At 40.6% G+C, this 22,033-nt stretch overlaps 1 protein-coding gene across 2 annotated transcripts in view; it reads right to left on the bottom strand.

The window, feature by feature from the left end:
* The window catches only part of usp25 (ubiquitin specific peptidase 25), a 55,591-nt gene extending 45,574 nt beyond the window's left edge, over window positions 1-10,017 (bottom strand). The window contains exons 1-4 of one of the 2 annotated variants that reach the window (XM_060908543.1): window positions 9,802-10,017; window positions 2,087-2,164; window positions 939-1,083; window positions 52-175 (exon numbers count right to left, since the gene is read on the bottom strand). In XM_060908543.1, the coding sequence (XP_060764526.1) occupies window positions 52-175; window positions 939-1,083; window positions 2,087-2,164; window positions 9,802-9,843 (389 nt within the window). In that variant the 5' untranslated portion in view covers window positions 9,844-10,017. The remainder of the gene's footprint in view (window positions 1-51; window positions 176-938; window positions 1,084-2,086; window positions 2,165-9,801) is intronic. The other variant, XM_060908544.1, reaches the window with a different exon arrangement.
* Window positions 10,018-22,033: the final 12,016 nt, after the last annotated feature.

The following is a 22,033-nucleotide window of genomic DNA, read 5'->3' as shown; positions in this document are numbered from 1 at the left end:
GCTGTATCAATGTAGAAGAGGACAGAGCTTTTGTTGAGGTGTGTGAAGCACCTGCTGATTGCCTGCTCCTCGTCCGTGATGCCCGTCTCTCTGAAGGCCCGGTTTGACTCCTCCAGGCTGAGCGCGATGGCTCTCTGAAGGTCATCTTTATCGTCTCCCGTCAGATCAATCACATCTGAAACACAACCCAAACGTCATGCCATTTCGTTTATTCACCCTGAACTCCCACAGTGATGTAAAAGAAATATATGGATCTCTACTATAGTGAAATACACATTTACACCACCATCAAGTTTTAATAGACATTCATAGCCATGGCCTGAAGGTTAGAGAAGCAGCCTTGGGCCCAAAGGGTCGCTGGTTTGATTCCCGGGACCGGCAGGAAAAGTACGAGGGGAGTTAAGTGAATAAACAGCACTTTCCGCTCCCTCTGTATCATGCTTTGAGCAAGGCATCTAACCCTCAACTGCTCCCCGGATGCTGTAGCATAGATGCCCACTGCTTTGGGTGTGTGTGTGCACGCGTGCTCATTGTTCATTTGTGCGTGTTCACTGCTTCAGATGGGTTAAATACGCAGAGGAGGAATTTCACTGTGCTTGAGTGTACATCTGACCAAATAAAGGCTTCTTCTTCTTAATTACCAGGTCTGGCTCTTCATCCATGCCAAGAGCAGTGACATTCTTTTTCATGTATTCATGAGTCACATTTAAAAGTAGGTGACACCATCAAATACTTTCAGTTCATATACGCAGAATAGAACCTTAACCACTTGTCATCCAAGCAAGTGTACAAGTCATCACTGTCCACATGAACAATAGCTACAGAATTCAAGCTACATGAGCCAGAGGTTACCAAAAGCTGGTAATTAACCCTGGCACTTTTTTATTTTCTTCTTGAAGCTGTGTACTTTAAGTCCAGGAGCAGATGTAAATACGTACTCGTGTCGGCCTGGCTGCCCACACTGATGTATCTGTCGTTGCCAATCTGTGTGGTTTGATAGTAGGTGGCTTCATCCTGTTGAGGGACTTTGGCATTCTTCTCTGTAAGAAAGGCTACTGCCTCTGCTAGGTCACCGTTGCTGACCTGGGAACAAAACGAGACCATGCAAAATGACTCACGTTGCACTTGATGAACAAGATCAACTGTGAGCTACTGCTCACTTACATATCCCCCCGCTCTCGCTTCTATCAGAATGAAGGAATAGGACACTTATTATGAATCTTGACTTCAACAAATAATGAACCCTGAAACATGTACGTAAAGAGCAGTGTCTCTCCCCAGGGATTTCAAATAGCATCCTGGTAAACTGTCATTTTGATATAGCATTTTGCGTCTTGAAATAACGTCAAAATCCACCCTATATGTTTTGTAAATACACTGTCAGTAAACAGGAAGTTGATGTGTGACAGACCTGAAAACATCATACACGGTATAGAACCCCAAGCTGAAGTTTGGTACCAAGTAGCTATGATTTGTGGCTGCTGAGAAAAAGAGTGTCTCAGACAGACGGACAGAGGTAAACCAGTATACCCCCCTCCTTCGGAGCAGGGGTATTATAAAAATTTAGCTTTCAGTGTCACACTTGCACCAAAAGGGTTGGATTTAGGCTACTTGTTATTATTATCTAGTTAAGAACAGCTACTATTTGTGTGGTAATCTGAGAAAGCCTTAACCAAAGTCTTGGGTTTTCTCCCACAAGACTTTGTGTTTGGAGATTTCTCTGTCACAAGCTGCATCTTTTATCTTATCAACTTCAAGAGAAAATGAGAGAAATAATGTTTATGGCTGCTAAAACAGGTACTAACTTGATCAGCAGATGCGACACAACATTAAACGTAACTATAGACAGATTGTTTTAAAAATTACGGATCCTTCTATAATGAACAAAACTGTATCGCTGGCAAACTGCTGTGATAGAAGTGGAATAAAACGTTTCAAGATGTGCCATTATTGGAAAAGAATCAATTTTGGCTTGCTACCTGTAACTCCGCTTCATCCCAGGCTGCATCACACCACCCTGTCATTGATTAATTTCCTACAACGGCATGTAAAGTGAGTATCACTAGTGCGAAGACTGTATCTTTACCTGTAGGGCCTGCTGTAATAGCTGAACATCTGTAGTTCCAGTAACTTCCCTCAGCTGATTCAGTAACGTCTGTTGGTGCTGTAGAAAGAAACGCACACAAATCTCTAGTTTTATTCACAGCTAGGGACATACTGGAATTACATCATCACTCTCGTTCTGTGTCAGCTGGGAGAAGGCTGCCTATATAGGCGGCATAATTGGGCTACAAGTCAAATTTGAAACTGCAGATCAGCTGTCTAAGGTCCATATTACTTCTGGAGAAATTTAAATTGTTCTTGGAAATTTCAAAATCTTTTTAGAGAAAATGTCCTTTCTGGAGACAGTAAGCACAGCCCACATCTATAACTTGAATTACTGTAACTATAATAATGTATAAGCATGTCGTTACAATATAATAAACCTAGATACAAAGGTGATTAGTGCAAAATAAAAATTTAAAGCTGTGGTCAGGGATTTTGGATAAAGTTAGCCCTTTCTCAAAAAATCTTAACAAATCCATCCAAAAACACATGCACGCTCAGACAGACGCTCAAGTTCCTTCTCTTAAGCACAGACTCCAGCGACGATGACGACAAATAAAAATCACCGACCCCACCTTTAATCCTGACACCAGCCTGCACAAGGCCTAAAGCAAGAACTTTGAAGAAGCGATAAGCAATACAAGTGACTTGCCAAAACCACATCTCTCTCATTACACCGACGTGGCTTTGATGTCCAGATTTCTAACAGATCATGTGCTCAAGCTTTCCAAGTTCTCACCAGGAGTCTTTATTAAAAAAAAAAACCCACAATGAATAATGCAGACACCATTTCAGCTTGATAAAAATTGGAATAATAATAATAATAATAATAATAATAATAATCTCATCTCATTATCTCTAGCCGCTTTATCCTTCTACAGGGTCGCAGGCAAGCTGGAGCCTATCCCAGCTGACTACGGGCGAAAGGCGGGGTACACCCTGGACAAGTCACCAGGTCATCACAGGGCTGACACATAGACACAGACAACCATTCACACTCACATTCACACCTACGGCCAATTTAGAGTCACCAGTTAACCTAACCTGCATGTCTTTGGACTGTGGGGGAAACCGGAGCACCCGGAGGAAACCCACGCGGACACGGGGAGAACATGCAAACTCCACACAGAAAGGCCCTCGCCGGCCACGGGGCTCGAACCCGGACCTTCTTGCTGTGAGGCGACAGCGCTAACCACTACAACACCATGCCGCCCACAATAATAATAATAACAATAATAATAATAATAATAATCTCATCTCATTATCTGTAGCCGCTTTATCCTTCTACAGGGTCGCAGGCACGCTGGAGCCTATCCCAGCTGACTACAGGCGAAAGGCGGGGTACACCCTGGACAAGTCGCCAGGTCATCACAGGGCTGACACATAGACACAGACAACCATTCACACTCACGGTCAATTTAGAGTCACCAGTTAACCTAACTTGCATGTCTTTGGACTGTGGGGGAAACCGGAGCACCCGGAGGAAACCCACGCGGACACAGGGAGAACATGCAAACTCCACACAGAAAGGCCCTCGCCGGCCACGGGGCTCGAACCCGGACCTTCTTGCTGTGAGGCAACAGCGCTAACCACTACAACACCGTGCCGCCCACAATAATAATAATAACAATAATAATAATAATAATAATAATCTCATCTCATTATCTCTAGCCGCTTTATCCTTCTACAGGGTCGCAGGCAAGCTGGAGCCTATCCCAGCTGACTACAGGCGAAAGGCGGGGTACACCCTGGACAAGTCGCCAGGTCATCACAGGGCTGACACATAGACAACCATTCACACTCACGGTCAATTTAGAGTCACCAGTTAACCTAACCTGCATGTCTTTGGACTGTGGGGGAAACCGGAGCACCCGGAGGAAACCCACGTGAACACGGGGAGAACATGCAAACTCCACACAGAAAGGCCCTCGCCGGCCCCGGGGCTCAAACCCGGACCTTCTTGCTGTGAGGTGACAGCGCTAACCACTACACCACCGTGCCGCCCATAATAATAATAATAATAATAATAATGGAAATCATGCAAGATTAAAACAAAACACCTGACACCAGCTGAATTTCAGAACTGAGCTTGTTCCAGTGCACCAAGTCACATGTCGATTCCCAAACCAGCTGTTTCTGAATCATCTGCCTAATTTTAATAAAATGCCATGTGATGATACGACGAATCTATCTAGCATGTGTCACAGCAACTTTTTGCTGTTTCTCCTGCTGCAACATACCTGTGTGTGTAATATACTGTGTGTACATGATCGGGTTTATATTTACGCTTGGTGCATGACTGTGTGCGCATGCAGAAGTGGCGGCAACACAAGTGCCATCGTTCACACACTCGCATATAGTTTACGTACGTCTGGAGGATTAAAAGAGACATGCACTAGATGGCACATCAGAGCCAAAACATCCCGTGTCGGTCAGATTTCCAAATCAGACTATAATACTTCACAATTTTATGCTTAGAAACAATTGTTTCCTTTTAAAACTCTCTGCGGTCATCATGATTGTTGTCATGATCTGCGTCTCAAATATAATATCTACTTTAAAAAAAAAAAAAACACGTCTATAAAAACGGAACTTTCGGTAGGTCTGAAGGCAACATGGGCAGTTTTTAAAATTCAGACACTAACTGTAATAAATAAGAAAACCAGATGGTGTTAGTACTCAATAACTGCTTAGAATAGAAACAACTTCACATGACCACACGATACATGCTACAGCCATCTTGCGTAAATTATGCAGAGTTTAAAGCAAGTACAATTCAGCCTTTACTGGCAACTCAGTGGAATCACTGCAGTGCAGTTTAACTAATATCCCAGTGAAATGGAAGACTCTTTGGATAAAAAGCAGTGTACCAGTTAAACCTGGAATATGTAATATAGTAAATAATCAGAAATGAGTGTCCATGAGTGGAGAAGACGAACATCTTGCTGTCCTATACTAAACTTAAGAAGTTACTTTACTGTCAAAAGTAACTATATGCAACAGAAACAATAAACTGACTATGGATTTGTGATTAAGAAAAAAAATCTAAAAAGTTTATCATCACTTATGTTAATTCTTTTTTTTTTTTTAAAGATATTTTTTTGGGCTTTTTGCACCTTTATTGGATAGGACAGTGTAGAGACAGGAAATGAGCGGGAGAGAGAGACGGGAAGGGATCGGGAAATGACCTCGGGCCGGAATCGAACCCGGGTCGCCCGCATTCATGGTATGGCGCCTTAACCACCTGAGCCACGACGCCCCCCCACTTATGTTAATTCTGACAGAAAACGGCTCCACTGATGTAGGGACGCACTAAAGGTGGGATTCTTCACAAGTCTCACAATGGGATTTGAATGCAGTGTGGTTGGATTCATTCATGGTTTGGAGACAGTGGCACTGACAGAAAGACAGGAGGCTGAACTGGACGCAGTGGAGCTGAAGATACTGAGATTCTCATTGAGGAGTGATAAATTTGTACAGGATGAGAAATTAGTATATTAGAGGGACAGAGGGACATGTAGGACACCTTGGAGACAAAGTGAGAGAGGTAAGATTGAGAAGGTTTGGACACGTACAGAGGAGAGATCCGGGGTATATTGGGAAAAGAATGCTGGAGATGGAGTTGCCAGGTAGAAAGAAATGAGGAAGGGCAAAGATGAGATTTATGGATGTGGTGAAGGAGGACATGAGGAAGGTCGGTTGGTTCGACAGAAAAAGATACAGAGGACAGGAGGAGATGGAGGGACATCTGTGGTGACCCCTAACGGGAACAGCCAAAAGAGGAGGAGGAGGAGTCTGGATTCGTTTCTAAAAAGATTCTCAATGCCTTGATTTTCTACGACTGATTAAGGGCACAGATCTTTACGAGGGCCTGTTCAAGGGTTCTCTGGTTATTCCTGCTATTGCTCGCTCCTGATACAATTTCTCATATTAGCTATGTTTAAAGTAATTTATATCTTAGCACACTGCAATGGTCTTTTTTCTAATCATCAGCCTCATAATACCCAAAGTATTCCCAAATTTGCCCTTGGGGATTAATAAATTCCATCCATCCAACTAAACTGAATGAATTTTGGATCTTTGGTGTCTTGCATTGATGGAGAATCTTTTGAGAAAGAATTGCAATCCATTGTACAAACTATTGTCGTACATAAAAGATATTACATGGTTGTGTGAAGATATAAAAGTTTATCTTCAAGTGGTGAATGTATATATTTCACAAGTGAACTAAGCGAATGAGTGAAAATATTTTCCACACAAGAACATAAACTGCACATGTTCGTGCCAACATGTTATGTTCTTTATATTATATGGACACATCCACACAAAAAAGAAAAAATAAATAAAATAATAATAATAATAATAAAATAATGCAAGTTAATCAAAAGAATTTTAATTTTGAACCAGTTCGCCATTTTGAAAACGCGCATCCAGTCAGCGGGAAAACATTGTGAGTGACGTCATGGGAGTGAAATATCAGTGATTATTATACATACGGGCCACTTTTTCCATGGAATAAAAACACGTATTCTATTCCCTTCTAGAGAGTTGACTGAGAACATGCAATATTGTTATATCATTTCACTTATCCTCCATGTATTACGCCGCTCTCCCCAAAGGAGAATGGGCGTGCAATACTGTTGTAATATTGCAAGTTGCCAAGACAACACGACATCACACATCAGAACTAATGTGAAGATCCAATGACAAAACTTTTCTGCTGCGCATGTGCACAATCATTTCTTTGTTGGCCAGGAAAGAGAGAAGACGAGGCTAATCCAGTGCTACTGCTAGGATTAGCTAAGCACTAAATAAATAAACTGAAAACTCAAACCAAAGATTCAGTGAACACCAAAAAGGCTACCAAAACTTCATTATATATTCTTCACGTATATTTACAAGAGAAAACTATACCAACAGACATCGAAAAACTGGAAGAGAGACACATCGGAGATGTAAAACTTCTGCGCTAGCGAGCGACTGTGACAGTTTGTCAACAAACATGGCTGTGAGGTTTGCTTTGCTAAAAGCAGAAGATCTTGAGAGAACTTTGGCTTCCAGATTGCTCCGATGTGTGTAGCTATTGATGTTGATTTTAAAAGTAAATTACACAGGGAAAAAAAAAGACAATAATAATAATAATAATAATAATAATAATAATAATAGGCTTGACTGCGCCAGCACTGGCCTTCACTAGCACTACACCAGCTAGAAAGTAACTGGACTGCCGCGCTAACAGCACCGAGTCAAGGGTAAGCTTTCCTTGGGCTTTGAGAATGCCGATATGAAGTGTGTGTGTATGTATGATGAGAATATTGGCTGGCTTTTTTTGTGGTATATCAGATACCTTCCATTCAGCTACTCGTCTTCGACTTGTTCAGTATCATACTAGCTGAATGGAATATATCAAATATACCACTCAACACCAGCCAATATTATTTAAATATGTCACTCAGATCCAAGATGTATTTCATCTCAAAAACGTGAATTTTTCAACACGAGAAAATAAACTTCATATCTTCAAGCCAACGTGTGATTTTCTTTTTATTATATCGATATCTTCACAAACAAAAATGTACCGAAATTTATCAAAACAATTCACTGATTTCTTCAAAAGTGACCTACAGAGATTTACGTCACAGTTTTGGTTCTCCATGTCCTGGATGGAGCTCATATGAAAATACAAGTGGTGTATTTCCCAGGAAAACACTCGTGCCTGTAGAAGATTACAGCACCTCCATTTTCTTCAATTTGGACACAAAACCCAATATTCATCAAATACTAATATCCTCTGAGCAAGTGATTCAACCCTCTGCAAGCTTAAAATATATGTCAGTGTATGGGAGACTTCTCAGTGATGATGTAACAAATCACCAACGTGCAGCTCTTGTTTTTCCACACGACTGACCCGTTTGTGCAGTACTGCTCATTTCATAACTACTGACACATCAGCAGTGCTGTTTTAATTCGTTTTGTGCGCATTATGCAAATTGCACTGCATCGGGCAGAACAAACTTTCCCTTCTTCTCTACCAGACACAGATTCTCCACTCAACCTCCGAACAGCATGCACACTTATCGAGATGCTCTCCTCTCGCACAGTACGACTCACTGACTATCCCAACATGCAGAACAGCATTTCACAACTGTTATTTGATAAGTGTCAGCAATGCCAAAAACACAAGACCTCAGATAACAGTAAGTGCAAGAAGTCCTGTATGTTTTAAAGGGACATGAGGACAGGATTTCAGTCTGGGACGTGTGTAACGTGTAGTTTTGTATTAAAACATGAGACGTATTGATATATTAGGTTTATGAACCTTAAAGGCAATACTGTGTGTACTCTGACAAGCGTGCATGACACCATGACAAAAACACCTGACATAACCCCTATACAGACTGGATATTTAAAAAAAAAACCACACACACACATTTTATATATATATATATATATATATATATATATATATATATATATATATACACATACACACACACAGCGATAAAATGACCACAGGAGAACACCAGGATGTAGTTATATGATCACTGTCGAACAGCTAAAGACACCCCTTTCAAACCAATGCAAACTAGGTGCTAGTTCTGGGTTGGAGCTAGAGCTGTTTCAGACTCTATATGTCTGTACTTTGGCGGTCAGAAAGTTTTAATTGGTCTGGTTGGTCAGCGTAATCGGTTCTTGGTTCTAGATCAGCACAGTGCTCATGTTATTGGTAGTTTTCCTGACTGAGAGCTGGATCTTTAAAATGCAAAGAACTGGTTCAAAATTAGGCACCGGCTCTGAACCGGCCCTGTTTCACACAACGTAGAAATTACATCATCATCGGCATCAACTCCTCCAGCTGGCTGAAAACAGGCTCGTGGTCCTTCCCCTTCTGCTACAGAGCAAAGATGGCGATCACTGAAGGTGACCAGTGTCCAGGATTTCAAACAATTATTTTACCACTATGTGTGCACGATCTGGGTACCAGAGACTCATCGTGAGCAAGCGTAAGTACGAATGATCACGAATTGAGACACAGCAAGACGAACTGAGGAACCATATTTACTCTGAACAAGCCACGCCCCCAGGGATTGCATTTTAATTGGTTGAACACAAGACTGGTACAGAATGACGTGTGAAAATGTTTTTACACATTTTCCCATTCCTGGCTAAATTAAAATGAAAACAAAAATGCTCATGACAATACTGTACACACAGTACACACTATGCTGTATTCAACACTGACTTGCACGTGCATCACTGACAGTGTAATAAAGGCGTTATAAACATGTTATAAATGTGCATGTGGCACAGTCAGTGTGTTATAGCAGAGTAAATGACCCCAGTGACTAAACCCGTCAAAAATGAAGCCGCAAAGAAAATAAAAGTACCACAATAGTAAAGCAGTGTGCTAAACGAGATGAGGCGTTACGTGACTAGCAGCTCGAAACTAGGCGTGTCACGGAGCCCATGTCAACATTAGCTGCACAGCTAGCTGACATTAAATCCTGGAGTAGTACACATATCGAAACACAATTCACAATTTCCTAGAGGAAGAAAAAAATAAAACAGCAAGCGGGACGCAAATAAACACCAGGTTGAGACCCAAAGAAGCTAGCTAGTTTATTAGCTAGCTAAGCTAATGCTAACTTTCCCAGACTGGCGCATAGCAAAACATTGCGCGCACGAGCGCGTTACCTTCTGAGAGTGCTGCTGGAGGACATTCTGCTCCACCGTCATGGCCGCTCCAGGGTGCAAAATTAAACGAATTCACGAATTAAAAAGAATAAACGCAAGTAACGGGAACTCCAAAGTTAAATAATAGTGAATTAAAACGTTCCCCCGCTTAGCAGCTCAGCAGCGGGCGCCATGGGAAGCGCAGGCATGGGATAGGAAAAAAGAATCTCGTCGTGTTTTTTTTCCCTACCCGCATTCGAGACATCCCGCCTTCACCGCTCGGATTGGCTAACAGCCCAAATTCCTCCGAGTAAGCCAATGAGAATTCAGCCGACCGCAAAATGATGGCCAATCATAGTGCAGGATGTGAGATTCGTAGGAATACGGATGGGAAAAAACAAACAGAGAAGAAGAGGGAGAAGAGAAAAGAGAAGAGACGCTTGGTTTATACTGAGGAGTTGCGTTTCTGTTAGCTGGGTCTGGCTCAGTTTCACTTCGATCATGATGAGGATGATGAGTTATAAGAAAAGGGTTAATAATAATGAAAAAAAAACATGAAATGTGGTAAATAAGACGAATCAGTTTCTTTTCATTTTCAAAGAAAAAGAAAATGAACTGAAACTGAAACTTTGGAGACTGCAAGCTGTAATCTGAGAGGATTAAGTCATTTATTTTTTTTTTAAAAAGGAGAAATGAAACTCCAGCTGCTGAAGATGAGTTGTGGCCCGACCCTTCCTGTCAGACAAGCTTGACTAAATAAACTAGTAGATTAATCTGAGATTAAAGTGTGGGTCTGCACAGAATTAAAGTGCATTTGTCATCTAATCCTCATTCTACCTCCCCCCCAGAAAGAAAGAAAGAAAGAAAGAAAGAAAGAAAGAAAGAAAGAAAGACGAAATGAGGTGATTAATAAACATAATCTTTGCTGTTAAGAAATTTAGACAAATTTAAACTAAACTAAATACCATGGCCTAATTGTTAGAGAAGCAGCTTTTGGACCAAAAGGTCACTGGCTCAATTCCCTGGACCAGCAGGAATGGCTGAAGTGTCCTTGAGCAAGGCACCAAACGCCCAACTGCCCTCCAGGTTGCTCTGGATAAGAGCGTCTGTTAAATGCCTGTAATGTAAATAGCCTGAACAGTTAGTAGTACAAGTGTTGCCATGGTTACAGTATGTGGGTTGTCATGAAAGCAGCCTAAGATTTTTCCAAGGTTTGAATGCAAAACTGGATGTTTGAAGTGATTCAATGTGTAATACAATGTTTGGAACAAGTCTCCAGTGTCAGAGCTTTGTAACAGTCTGGGGTAAAGCTGTAAATATTTCCTCTCTCTCTCTCTCTGGAAAAAAAAAAAGTTGATGAGGGAATGACCATTTATAGCTTCTATATACATAAGTGAGAACAGGAACTAACTTGTTTCAGAGACGTTCCACAGCATTAAACATAACCATAAATGGCTAAAAAGTATGATAAATAAAAATGATTGGTAAATAAGAGGACCAAACCACTTCAGGATGTCCCATTAGAAGAAAATGACTAACTTCAAGCTCATACTGTTAACACAGCTTCATCACACCACTCTACGCTTGATTATTTTCCTATAACTGCACAAACCCAAGTCTTTTATTCCTAGCAACAAATCTAAAGAAGTTTACAGTGCTTGTCTTTGTAGATGGAAATTTGGGGCAATTCTCTATTTTTTTGTTGTGTATGTGTGTGAGCTATTTCTTTAAGATGACAGAATGTGACATGCACTAAAAAAATGAATGCATATTTCTGAAAAGCACTGTGGAAATGGAGTGGGCTGCTGTGAGAAGTGGTAGGCCGCCTCCACAAGGTTCTGCTGTGACCTTTGGAGTAGGCTGAAGGTCTCATCCTGCACTCCATACAGAGTGAGAGGTAGAATAAATACCGAGCACATAACCGTCCAGCAAACTGTGTTGGAATTCTTATGTCCTAATTATGGTACACCACATGGCTGTGAATTCTTTCCCTCTTATTTCTCTCCAACTGTTTTCCTTTAGACTCATTCTACAGCAAGTATAAACATATACGCCTCGTTCAGTGCTGGATTTCAAATTTAATAGCTTCCATTTCTTCATGATCCATCTCATCTCTGTTCCTCTGAGCATCATGGCACCGTTTTGGGTTTTTATTTGCAGGCATAAGTGCTACCTGCTTAGTAATTCGATTGCTATTAAATATTTAATCTTCTAATATTCTTCTTCCTCCCCAGTGCAGTCAGCTCTGTGATTGCTGGAGGGTAAATCATTAAAAAGAGATTCCAGTAATTTTAATGAAAAATATACACTCACCAGATACTTTAATAGGAACCTGTTCTTGATTCTAAGGTTCATGTTCTTGGCTGGCAGGAGTGGAACCCAATGTGGTCTTCTGCTGTTGCATGCTGAGATACTTTTCTGCTCACCACAGTTGTAAAGAGTGATTATATGAGTTACTATATTCTTCCTGCCAAAAAAAACTTGAACCAATCTGTCCATTTTCCTCGGCTCTCTCTTCTCAACAAGGCGTTTGCTGCCAAGCGCATTAAGATCAACTAATCTCAGAGATCATTTTTTTAAAGAAAGATTTAATCAGTTAGGTATAGCAAATTAATCGGTCAATCATTAGCATTCTGACCTATCAGAACAGAACATTCAGTACAGATGTGGTATTAATCTGTAAAAGGTTGGTTTATTGTTTGCCCAGAAACGTTTTGCGGATTGAGTTTTTTTTTTAATTCACTGCACAGAGCATGAATGTCCACCAGATGGTAGTGTTGCTCAATAATTTCCCAGGCTAAACAGTTGCATAACCTGACTCTGTGGAAGGCACCATATTTGGGAAATATAAGCGCGTACTGTTTCTACATAAAGTCCTGTCCTTCAAGGCAGCATAGAAGCTCTCATTGAGTCTATACACTGACCTGATTCTCTCCCATATGCGAAACAAACACATGCACGATTTCTATTTAAAGATGCGAATCAGGTTGCCAGGATATTATATTTTGTTGATCTGCTCCATCCCTGCTGTACGACATGTCCCTGCTCAGATAGTACAACTGCTTTAAAAAAACAATAATAAACAAACAAACAAACAAACAAACAAACAAACAAACAAACGTCATCTTTAAGCAATCATTTGAAGCAAAGATAATTTGAGATGTTGGTGAATCTTTACTTTTGATTATGGCATGACACTGATCGAACAGCGTCTCTATATAGCCTTGTTCAAAAGCTGTTCATGTGTGGTGACTGAAGACTTGTTTTGAAGGCCATACATTTTTTTTATTATCCTGAATTTTAAAAAAATGTTGGAGTTTTACAAAAGAAAGTCATGAACAAAGTCACCTCCGCTTTGACTTCCATATCAAGATTGGATGAATACACAAATTGAAAAGACACCCAAGCGTACATGTGTCTTTCTCTACACTCTGGTAAAATAGTGTGACATGGCCTGTATTTGCATACTGGAAGCTGATTGGCTCTTACATTCTGTGACACAACAACACTCACCAGTCACATTATTTAACAACAACAACAAAAAAAACCCCACAATCTTAGATTAAATTTAACTAAGTTTAGATTGATGTAAACCTTCAACTCCATGAACAGGTGTACAATTACACCATGTAACCCAGCTGTTACTATGCACAAAGTATTGGTACCCTGTAATACTCAAGAATTCATTTCAGAAGGATGAGACCACTTCCACGACGTAAAAATAAATTTCATCAGTGTGACGCAGTAGATGTTACACAGCAGTAAAATTAGGAGTGGAGCTCAGAATTTGTCACTTAATTTATTCAATTCACTGTCAACCAGGTTAACCCATAGAAATTAATATATGCTTACCGGCTACTTTAATAGGAACTTCTTGTTGATTCTAAGATCCTTGTTCTTGGCTGGTAGGAGTGGAACCCAATGCGGTGTTCTGCTGTTGCATGATGGGATGCTTTTCTGCTCACCATGGTTGTAAAGAGTTGCTATATCCTTCCTGGCAAAAAAGCTCAAACCAATCTGTCCATTTCCCTCTGATCTCTCTTATCAACAAGGCATTTGTTTCCACCCACAGAACTGCCGCTCACTCACTGGATGTTTTTTGTTTTTCGCACCATTCTGTGTAAGCTCTACAGACTGTTGTTTGTGTGTGAAAACCCCAAGAGATCAGCAGTTTCTGAAATACTCAAACCAGTCCATCTGGCTCAAACCAACACCCATGCCACAGTGAAAGAAAGTCACACTTTGAGATCACAATTTTTCCCATTCTGATGTTTGAACATTGTGAACATTAACTGAAGCTCTTGATTTGTATCTGCATGATTTTATGCACTATGCTGCCGTCAAGGGATTGGCTGATTAGATAACTGCATAAAACACAGCAGGTGGACGGTACTTTACTTTAGAAAACAATATCTATATTTATTTCTCTCCTACTACACTTAATGAGCCGTCACCCCTCTCATATGCAGCTGGTAGCAAATAAAATGTGATTAAACAAACTAAGGGACATGGAAATTTGGAGAAATCATTTTACGAGCATCATTATAGCACAACTACGACACAAGATGTATACAAGATGTGTATAATCACCTGCGCTGTGTGTGTTATTTTAACCAGCCACGAATAAGCATTTGGGACCGTTATAAAACATTACAGGAGGGGTTCAAACCCCAAAAGCCTAATCTGTACTGGCTCATTTTCAGAGACCTCTGGGATTTCGTCTCTCCCTATTCCTTACAAAGTCATCAGCGAGGTAGGAGGTAGAGTTGTGCAATTAATGTGTTCAGTTTATTATTCTTAGATTAATCTGTACTCGATGTCAGTGGATCCAAACCAGAATTTTAAGAATGACGGATTCTCATCTTGGATCGTCCTTGTAGATCTCCGCGTATCTGCATTTGGGGGGGGGGGAAACCACATTTATAAGACACACAGATTACAGAAGCTCTAGAGAGATATGGACGTGCAGCTTATGTATTTCAGTGCTATAGAACATTTCTCAAAGGTTTCAAGGTCCACTGATGCAGAGCGGCTGTCCCAATGTAATTTCAGTTCTGCTTGAATTTAGATCCTGCATGTTAAACGCGACATCATATTATACCCCTCTTCCACAAAGTTGACGCAGTTCACTGAGGTCTTCATAAAATGTCTGAGATGCTTTCGTCAAAATACTACAAGGATATATCCCCACAGCATCTTCTCACCCTAAACAGCCCTGTTCAGAACAGCAGATTTGAGCGTCTGTTCCTTTAAATGATAATGAGCCACTGTTCACTCCACCCCCCTCTTCCACCAGTCAGGTAGCACTTTCTTCATGTAAATTCATTTGCAAAGGCAGAGCCATCAGTGGAGACACCCAGACGAGGAGGTGGCATAATTCTAATGAGCTCCTTGTGACATAGAAAGTGGAGCCCAATCTGAACAACTTGTTGAAGCACAAGTTTCCTGAAATATGCAGAACCAGAACAAAAGAAACTGACTGGGTGTCTTATTTCAGAGTTTGTAGGTTGGTCGGCTCCAGATACCCAAATGAAGGAGCACAAGCGCTGAAAAAGTGAGTTTTTCGTCAACTCATATTGCTGTGAGAGTTGTGGCTTCCTAAATGAAACCCACTGACCTTCGGGTAAAGGTCAGATTTTGATTCGAACCTCTGACTGAATTTCTTGTGTTGAGTTGTCATAAAGCGGGCGGCACGGTGGTGTAGTGGTTAGCGCTGTCGCCTCACAGCAAGAAGGTCCTGGGTTCGAGCCCCGGGGCCGGCGAGGGCCTTTCTGTGTGGAGTTTGCATGTTCTCCCCGTGTCCGCGTGGGTTTCCTCCGGGTGCTCCGGTTTCCCCCACAGTCCAAAGACATGCAGGTTAGGTTAACTGGTGACTCTAAATTGAGCGTAGGTGTGAATGTGAGTGTGAATGGTTGTCTGTGTCTATGTGTCAGCCCTGTGATGACCTGGCGACTTGTCCAGGGTGTACCCCGCCTTTCGCCCGTAGTCAGCTGGGATAGGCTCCAGCTTGCCTGCGACCCTGTAGAAGGATAAAGCGGCTAGAGATAATGAGATGAGTTGTCATAAAGCAGGATGTTCTCAGTTGGTTTGCTTGTTAAATGTTCTTTTACTTTCTTTTTTTTTTTTGAAAACTAGCAAATAGACTGTTATAAGGATCAGAAGATTGTGAGGTCAAATCCCAGGATTACCAGAAAGCCCTGGAAACCTCTGTCAAAGAAAAATGTTGGGTTTTGACATGAGGAACAAACCCCAAAGAACCCCATTTATTTTAAATATAATTTTATTTCACTTAAAAAAAAAAGCCAATACTATCGTAGGCCTATGAGTGCTTACTTGGAGATAAAACTGACTTGTGTTTTCATCAAAATTGCATTCTTATAAGAAGAAAGGATTGAACATACCCAGTTTCTGAATATATCCAAAATTCATCTGAGAGAAAGAATAGAAATCCTCAATGATCAATAAATCACAAACAATCTAATTTACAGATCTAATCAAAGCATCTACTATAATCGAATAATCATATTAATTCATTTAATGAATGCTTTGATGCAAAATAAGAGTCTGCTAATTAGACTGTCTGCTACTACCGAATAAACGAGATGGATTGGGTTTTTTTTTGTTTGTTTGTTTTGGATAAAGGACACATTTGCGTTTTTATTTATTTATTTATTTATTTATCTTGAGCCCACAGACAAGTCTGAAAACCAGTTCAACTCCTTCATGTGGGTTTCTCTTACAGAGATGACCCGGGCATGTCAATGGCCAAAGTCAGTAGCTTTGGTAAAACGAGCCGGCACTGTCAAAACAACTGAATCATTGCAGTCTTTTTGCAGCAAAGAGAGAAACCGTCCACCTGAAAAGTATCCAAGCCTCTAACTACCCGAGTCACCCCATAATGTCTCCTCCAGTCCTCATGGCATCTATCTTAACTGCTCTGCGAAGGTTAGTTAAGGGTCACTCTGATGTATTGGGTCATATGGAGAGTTTCTTAGCTATGGGAGAAGGAATGAATCTTCGAGAGCACACAGCACAAATGTGCTCGCTTTGCCCTCGCCGTGACCTTTCTCAAACTTCTAATCTCAATCTAGTCTCTCTGTGAGATTGGTTGACGCCGCGCCACCGTTTGTACGTTTGCACGGTTTGGAGAAATGCTTGTGCTGGAAGTGCATGACCTGTGAAGTTGGCTCAGGGTGGGTGTGCAGGGGAAAGGCACATTCACAAGGTACAAACGATCACAGTGTCAATATGGTCAGAAACCAGGACTCGCAATCTTTAGTCTGTTACACAGCAGCGTTGCTACAGCCAAATTACTGAAATGTGAGATTTTATACTGTGCATATTCTTTATTCTGCAGAAAGATAACGGCCTCGGACTGACGCTTTCAAAGGGGTTTGTGCTGTGACTTTACACGTAGGCTGAAGGTCACATCATGTGCTACTGAGAGAGAGAGAGAGAGAGAGAGAGAGAGAGAGAGAGAGCGGATAGAAAGGGGAGAGGCAGACAGAGAAAGAGGAGGAGAGAGAGAGAGGTGCAAAAGGTAGACAGCAGTGCAGACCAAGAGAAGGCAGTTAAGGGGAGAGAGAGGGAGCGCAAAAGAGAGAGCAACAGACAGACAGTGAGCAAATAAGAAGCTAAACAGAGAGAGAGAGAGAGAGAGAGAGAACGGACAGAAAGGGGAGAGGCAGACCGAGAAAGAGGGAGAGGAGTGCAGAGCAAGACAAGGCAGGTAGGGGGAGAGAGAGGGAGAGCAAAAGAGAGCAACAGACAGTGAGCAAGTGAGAAGCTCAACAAAGAGAGACAGAGTGAGGGAGAGAGCACGAGCGATGTAGAGGAAGAGAAGGCAGAGAGAGTGGCAGACAGAGAGAGAAAGGGGAGAGGCAGACAGAGAAAGAGGGAGGGGGAGAGAGACAGGAGAGAGATGCAAAGGGAAACAGAGAGCAGTGTAGAGCAAGAGAAGGCAGGTGGGGGAGAGAGGGAGAGAGAGAGAGAGCGCAAAAGAGAGCAACAGATAGACAGTGAGCAAATGAAAAGCTAAACAAAGAGAGAGAATGTAGAGCAAGCGAAGGCACAGAAAGAGAGCAGATAGAAAGGGGAGAGGCAGACAGAGAAATAGAGAAAGAGGGAGCGAGAGAGATGCAAAGGTAGACAGAGAGAGCAGTGTACACAGCAAGAGAAGGCAGGTAGGGGAGAGAGCGCAACAGACAGTGAGCAAGTGAGAAGCTCAACAAAGAAAAACACAGAGAGAGAGAGAGAGATGTAGAGGAAGAGAAAGCAGCAAGAGAGAGTGCAACAGATAGACAGTGAGCAGCTGAAAAACAGAGTGAGATATAAACATAGATAGATAGATAGATAGATAGATAGATAGATAGATAGATAGATAGATAGATAGATAGATAGATAGATAGATGACAGAGGAAGACAGAGAGAGCGAGAGCTCTAGTGTAACAAATAAGTAATAAAGGTCTTGTGCATTGTTATGCTCCGTAATCTCATTTTTAAACAAATTATTTTGTGAAAGTAGAATATAGCATAAATCCAATGTCCAAATGAAATTAAAATGAAAGCTTATTAAAAAATGTCACCGACTAACTTTGGGAGGCGGGGCTGGAGAACAGGAGGCGGAGTTATACCAACCAGAAAGCCTTTTTAATCTCATTAATCAATCACTTGAGATCTGAGGTGAGCGCACAGCTGGGTGCAGCCTCGTACAAAAACCGGTGACTCGAGAACCTTTACAGGCTCTTCAGCTCAAAGGGTCTACACAGAACCCTGTCACAGAGTGGTTTCCTGTCAGAAAATAGGATATTTTTAGAAAATGAAGAACAACAACAACTTTCCAAAGAACACTTGTTGAGCCCCAACAGCAACATTTACTGAACTCAAGATTGCAATGTTAGTTTAAAAAAAAAAAAAGAAGAAGCAGATTACTGCTGTCATGTTGAGGGCAGATGTTGAAGCAAGGCATGCTGGGAAATGCTGGGAGCAAGTGGAGAGACAAAGGTCATGACTGTTGAGGCTCAGGCTTGAAGAAGGGCCATGATGGAATTTGAGAAAAGTCTACAGGAAAAAAAAAAACCCATAAAACACACTTATGCTTTGAAATAAGAAACTTGAGACCTTTTCACTTCTCTACTTTCACTTCCCTAAATCATATCAATACTTTCCTGGATTTTACTTGCGTGTGTGAAAATCATTTCCGATCTCAATCTTTGGTGTGTTTGTTCGAAGCGGTTAATTCTTGACACTTGCTCGTGACAGCCATCATGCTGAACGGGCCATAAAATGCAATTACACACCTTGCTGTGAATGTTTTCTGTAACAGCAGCTGGAGATTGGGATGAGAAGTTAAACATTGAACTAGGCAACACACACACACACACACACACACACACTCTGTATGACCTGGAGTTTCTGCTGTTCAGTAGCTTTATCTCGAGCTCTGACTAAGTGAAGCTCTTGTTGTCCATCCAACGCAGCTCCAGATTTCAAAGCGACAGAAGGACAAACAGGCGATTGTGGGATCTTACACACTGACCTGGGCTCCTGACTCGTGCCCTGACTCACTCTTCTCTGTTTTGGAGCCAAAGGAAATAAGGGGTTATGTGAAGTTCATGCATGATAAGAATCTGAGGATGGAGAAGCTCACGGAGAGGGGAAAAACAGGTTATTTAAAGATGAAGGAAAGGGAACTCGTTTCGGAAAGGGGGAAGTCAGGGCCTGGGGAGCAAATCTCACTCCAGAGCAGTGAGGAGAAACACAATGATGTAAAGTGTGCAGCAAAAAAGAAATAAGAAGAAGAAAAAAAGATCTTAGCAAGTGAAAATATCTTGACTATATGAGTAAATTGATCTAATATTAATACAACTAATATTTCAAATCTAAGATTATTCAGCTTCTCATTTTATGGGCAGATAGAGTAATTTTGCTTCTTTCTAGAAATAAATGCTTAACATTACAAGAAAAAAATCTGAGAAAAGTAAATACGACTATTTCATGCTTGAAATGAGTAACAAAATATCTAGAATCAAAATCATACACATGGTTTATTGTTCTGTAATCTTATAACAGGAAATACTAGACACGTGACTATAATAAAAATATTTTCACTTCTTGCCCAGATGTAATTTTTACAGTGAATGAGGTTTCTCCTAAAATAAAATCAAGATCCAAAATTTGTGATGCTTAATTAGAAATTTATGAAGTGCAAGTCTTTTTTGTATATGCTGAATTGAATTAAAGTGAATAAACAGCAGGAATGTGAGAATGAATTATTAAAGATGAACATTCTATCGCAACTGAATGAGAACGAGGAACAAAAACACATCAGGACATGCTGTTATTAGGAAATAATTGATTTTAACAGGAACTGTGCTTCATCACACCAAAACATCATCGATTATTTCCTGTGACAGCAAAATGTCAGGCGTTTTTCTTACTTCTTTACTTAATTCGCATGTTTGTTTTTATCTACAGTGACTCAGTGAAGCACATGTAGTGAATCTGTGAATCATTCATTTAAATAAATAAAGTTGATTCCCCCCCCTAAAAAAAAATTTTCTTTATGAATTGAAGATTGCATGTTAACAGTTTCCCAGATTTTGCAATTACGACCACCTGATACAGTATGTGCAATAAGTGTGTTTCATCTACTTATGTCCTCTTCTGCTGCAAACAGGAAATTTCCCCATTGTGGGATAATAAAAGTCATAAAAATCATTAAAAAAAAAGAAAAAAAAGAAATTTGTGCGCGTGTTTCACAGCTAGTACAATTTAAAAAAAAAACAAAATAAAAAACAAAAAAAAAAAACCCCATAACATTTTCCATGAAAGTCAAAGTTTGTCAGCACTTTAAATCAAATGAAACAACAAATTAAAAGATTTGAATTTAAGACAGTTCCAGACATAACAAAGGTTTTCAAATCATAAAATCTCGACAAATTAAGACCATTGAGGTTCTGCTCCAGTGTCCAAATAGTCCACTCTAGATCCCCGAAACCCTAACCTTTAAACTGCTCAGCTCTGTACTTTCACTGGATTCTGCTTTACGTGAGGATTGCTGTTGGGTGAAAGTAACCTAAGGACCTGAAGAGGTTTATGGTATGTTATGTTGTTATAGACACACTTGTGCAGCTCAAGGACACCAAGATCATTTGACGTCACTGAAGAAGGAAGTGAAAGAAAATTAACTTTGACTTCCATGTTGAAACAGACTTTCAAAAGAAGAAAAAAGATCCCATTTTTAAACGACAGCCTTCTAAAAACTCGTTTTGCATTTTTCAGGTCGAGAGAACAAGTCGTCCAGTGTGAGCAGGAGTCATGATTTCTCGTCGTACGGCATAAACCCAGTCCGAGTTTCTCTTCATGCTGACCCACCCATACGGTGCTGCCTGTACTGCTTATACAAGCTTACTCAAGCTTTGAGTAATTACATTCATGCTGCATTTGAAATTTTTACTTTTAAAAGTAGTTCATGCAGTGTGTTCCACTACTGTCCCAATGTGACGTTATCAGAAAACAAACAGTCAACAACTGGATGGTGTGGTGAAACTGAGTTACTACTGTTACCACTCTGAAAGGGAAAGGTATTTGTTCATTTTCCACATCGTACACAGTTTATAGAGATATTTACACCTCTGTATGTGTTCTTTATAATGTTGCTGTCTTGTTTGATTCTTCTTTTATAATCTGCTCCTGCTGTAACACTGACATTTCCAACTCATCTTAAATCCCAAGCATTTTATTCCTTTTCTACCTCAACAATTACTAAATATCATACTTTTCATTCATTCAAAGTTCCATTTAATAAACATGTAACATCCATGAAACACGGTTCCTCTAATCATTAACGTTAGAACAGCTATAAAGTGCTTTCTTTGATGAGAAAAAGACAAAATGCAGGTTGTGACATTCTTGAAAAACTGCAAAGCATAAACTTGTCTCTCCTGATGAAGTCTCTCTCACGTGGGGTAGAAAATTTATGGACCGTTAAACAAAAACACTAACCCTGGAGACTCGTTTCAAAAATCCTAAATAAACATCTCTTTACAGAAAACTTCACCCTATCAACAAACAAACCAAGAAACGACGAAATATTAGAGCTGGCACAACTAACAGAGCTGCTGTAATAGAGAGGAAAAAAAAATCTTTTGACCAATCAGGATAAAGATACAACGTCCAAAGTACATGTTTATACTGTACGTGTCTTATAAAATATACAAGCTTTGTGGTCTTGTGCATTTCAATATTTATT

This window comes from Neoarius graeffei, chromosome 25 (genome assembly GCF_027579695.1).
Source record: "Neoarius graeffei isolate fNeoGra1 chromosome 25, fNeoGra1.pri, whole genome shotgun sequence".
Lineage (NCBI taxonomy): Eukaryota > Metazoa > Chordata > Actinopteri > Siluriformes > Ariidae > Neoarius > Neoarius graeffei.
The sequence above is the reverse complement of the archived record's forward strand: the minus strand, read 5'-3'. Positions and strand labels throughout refer to the sequence as shown.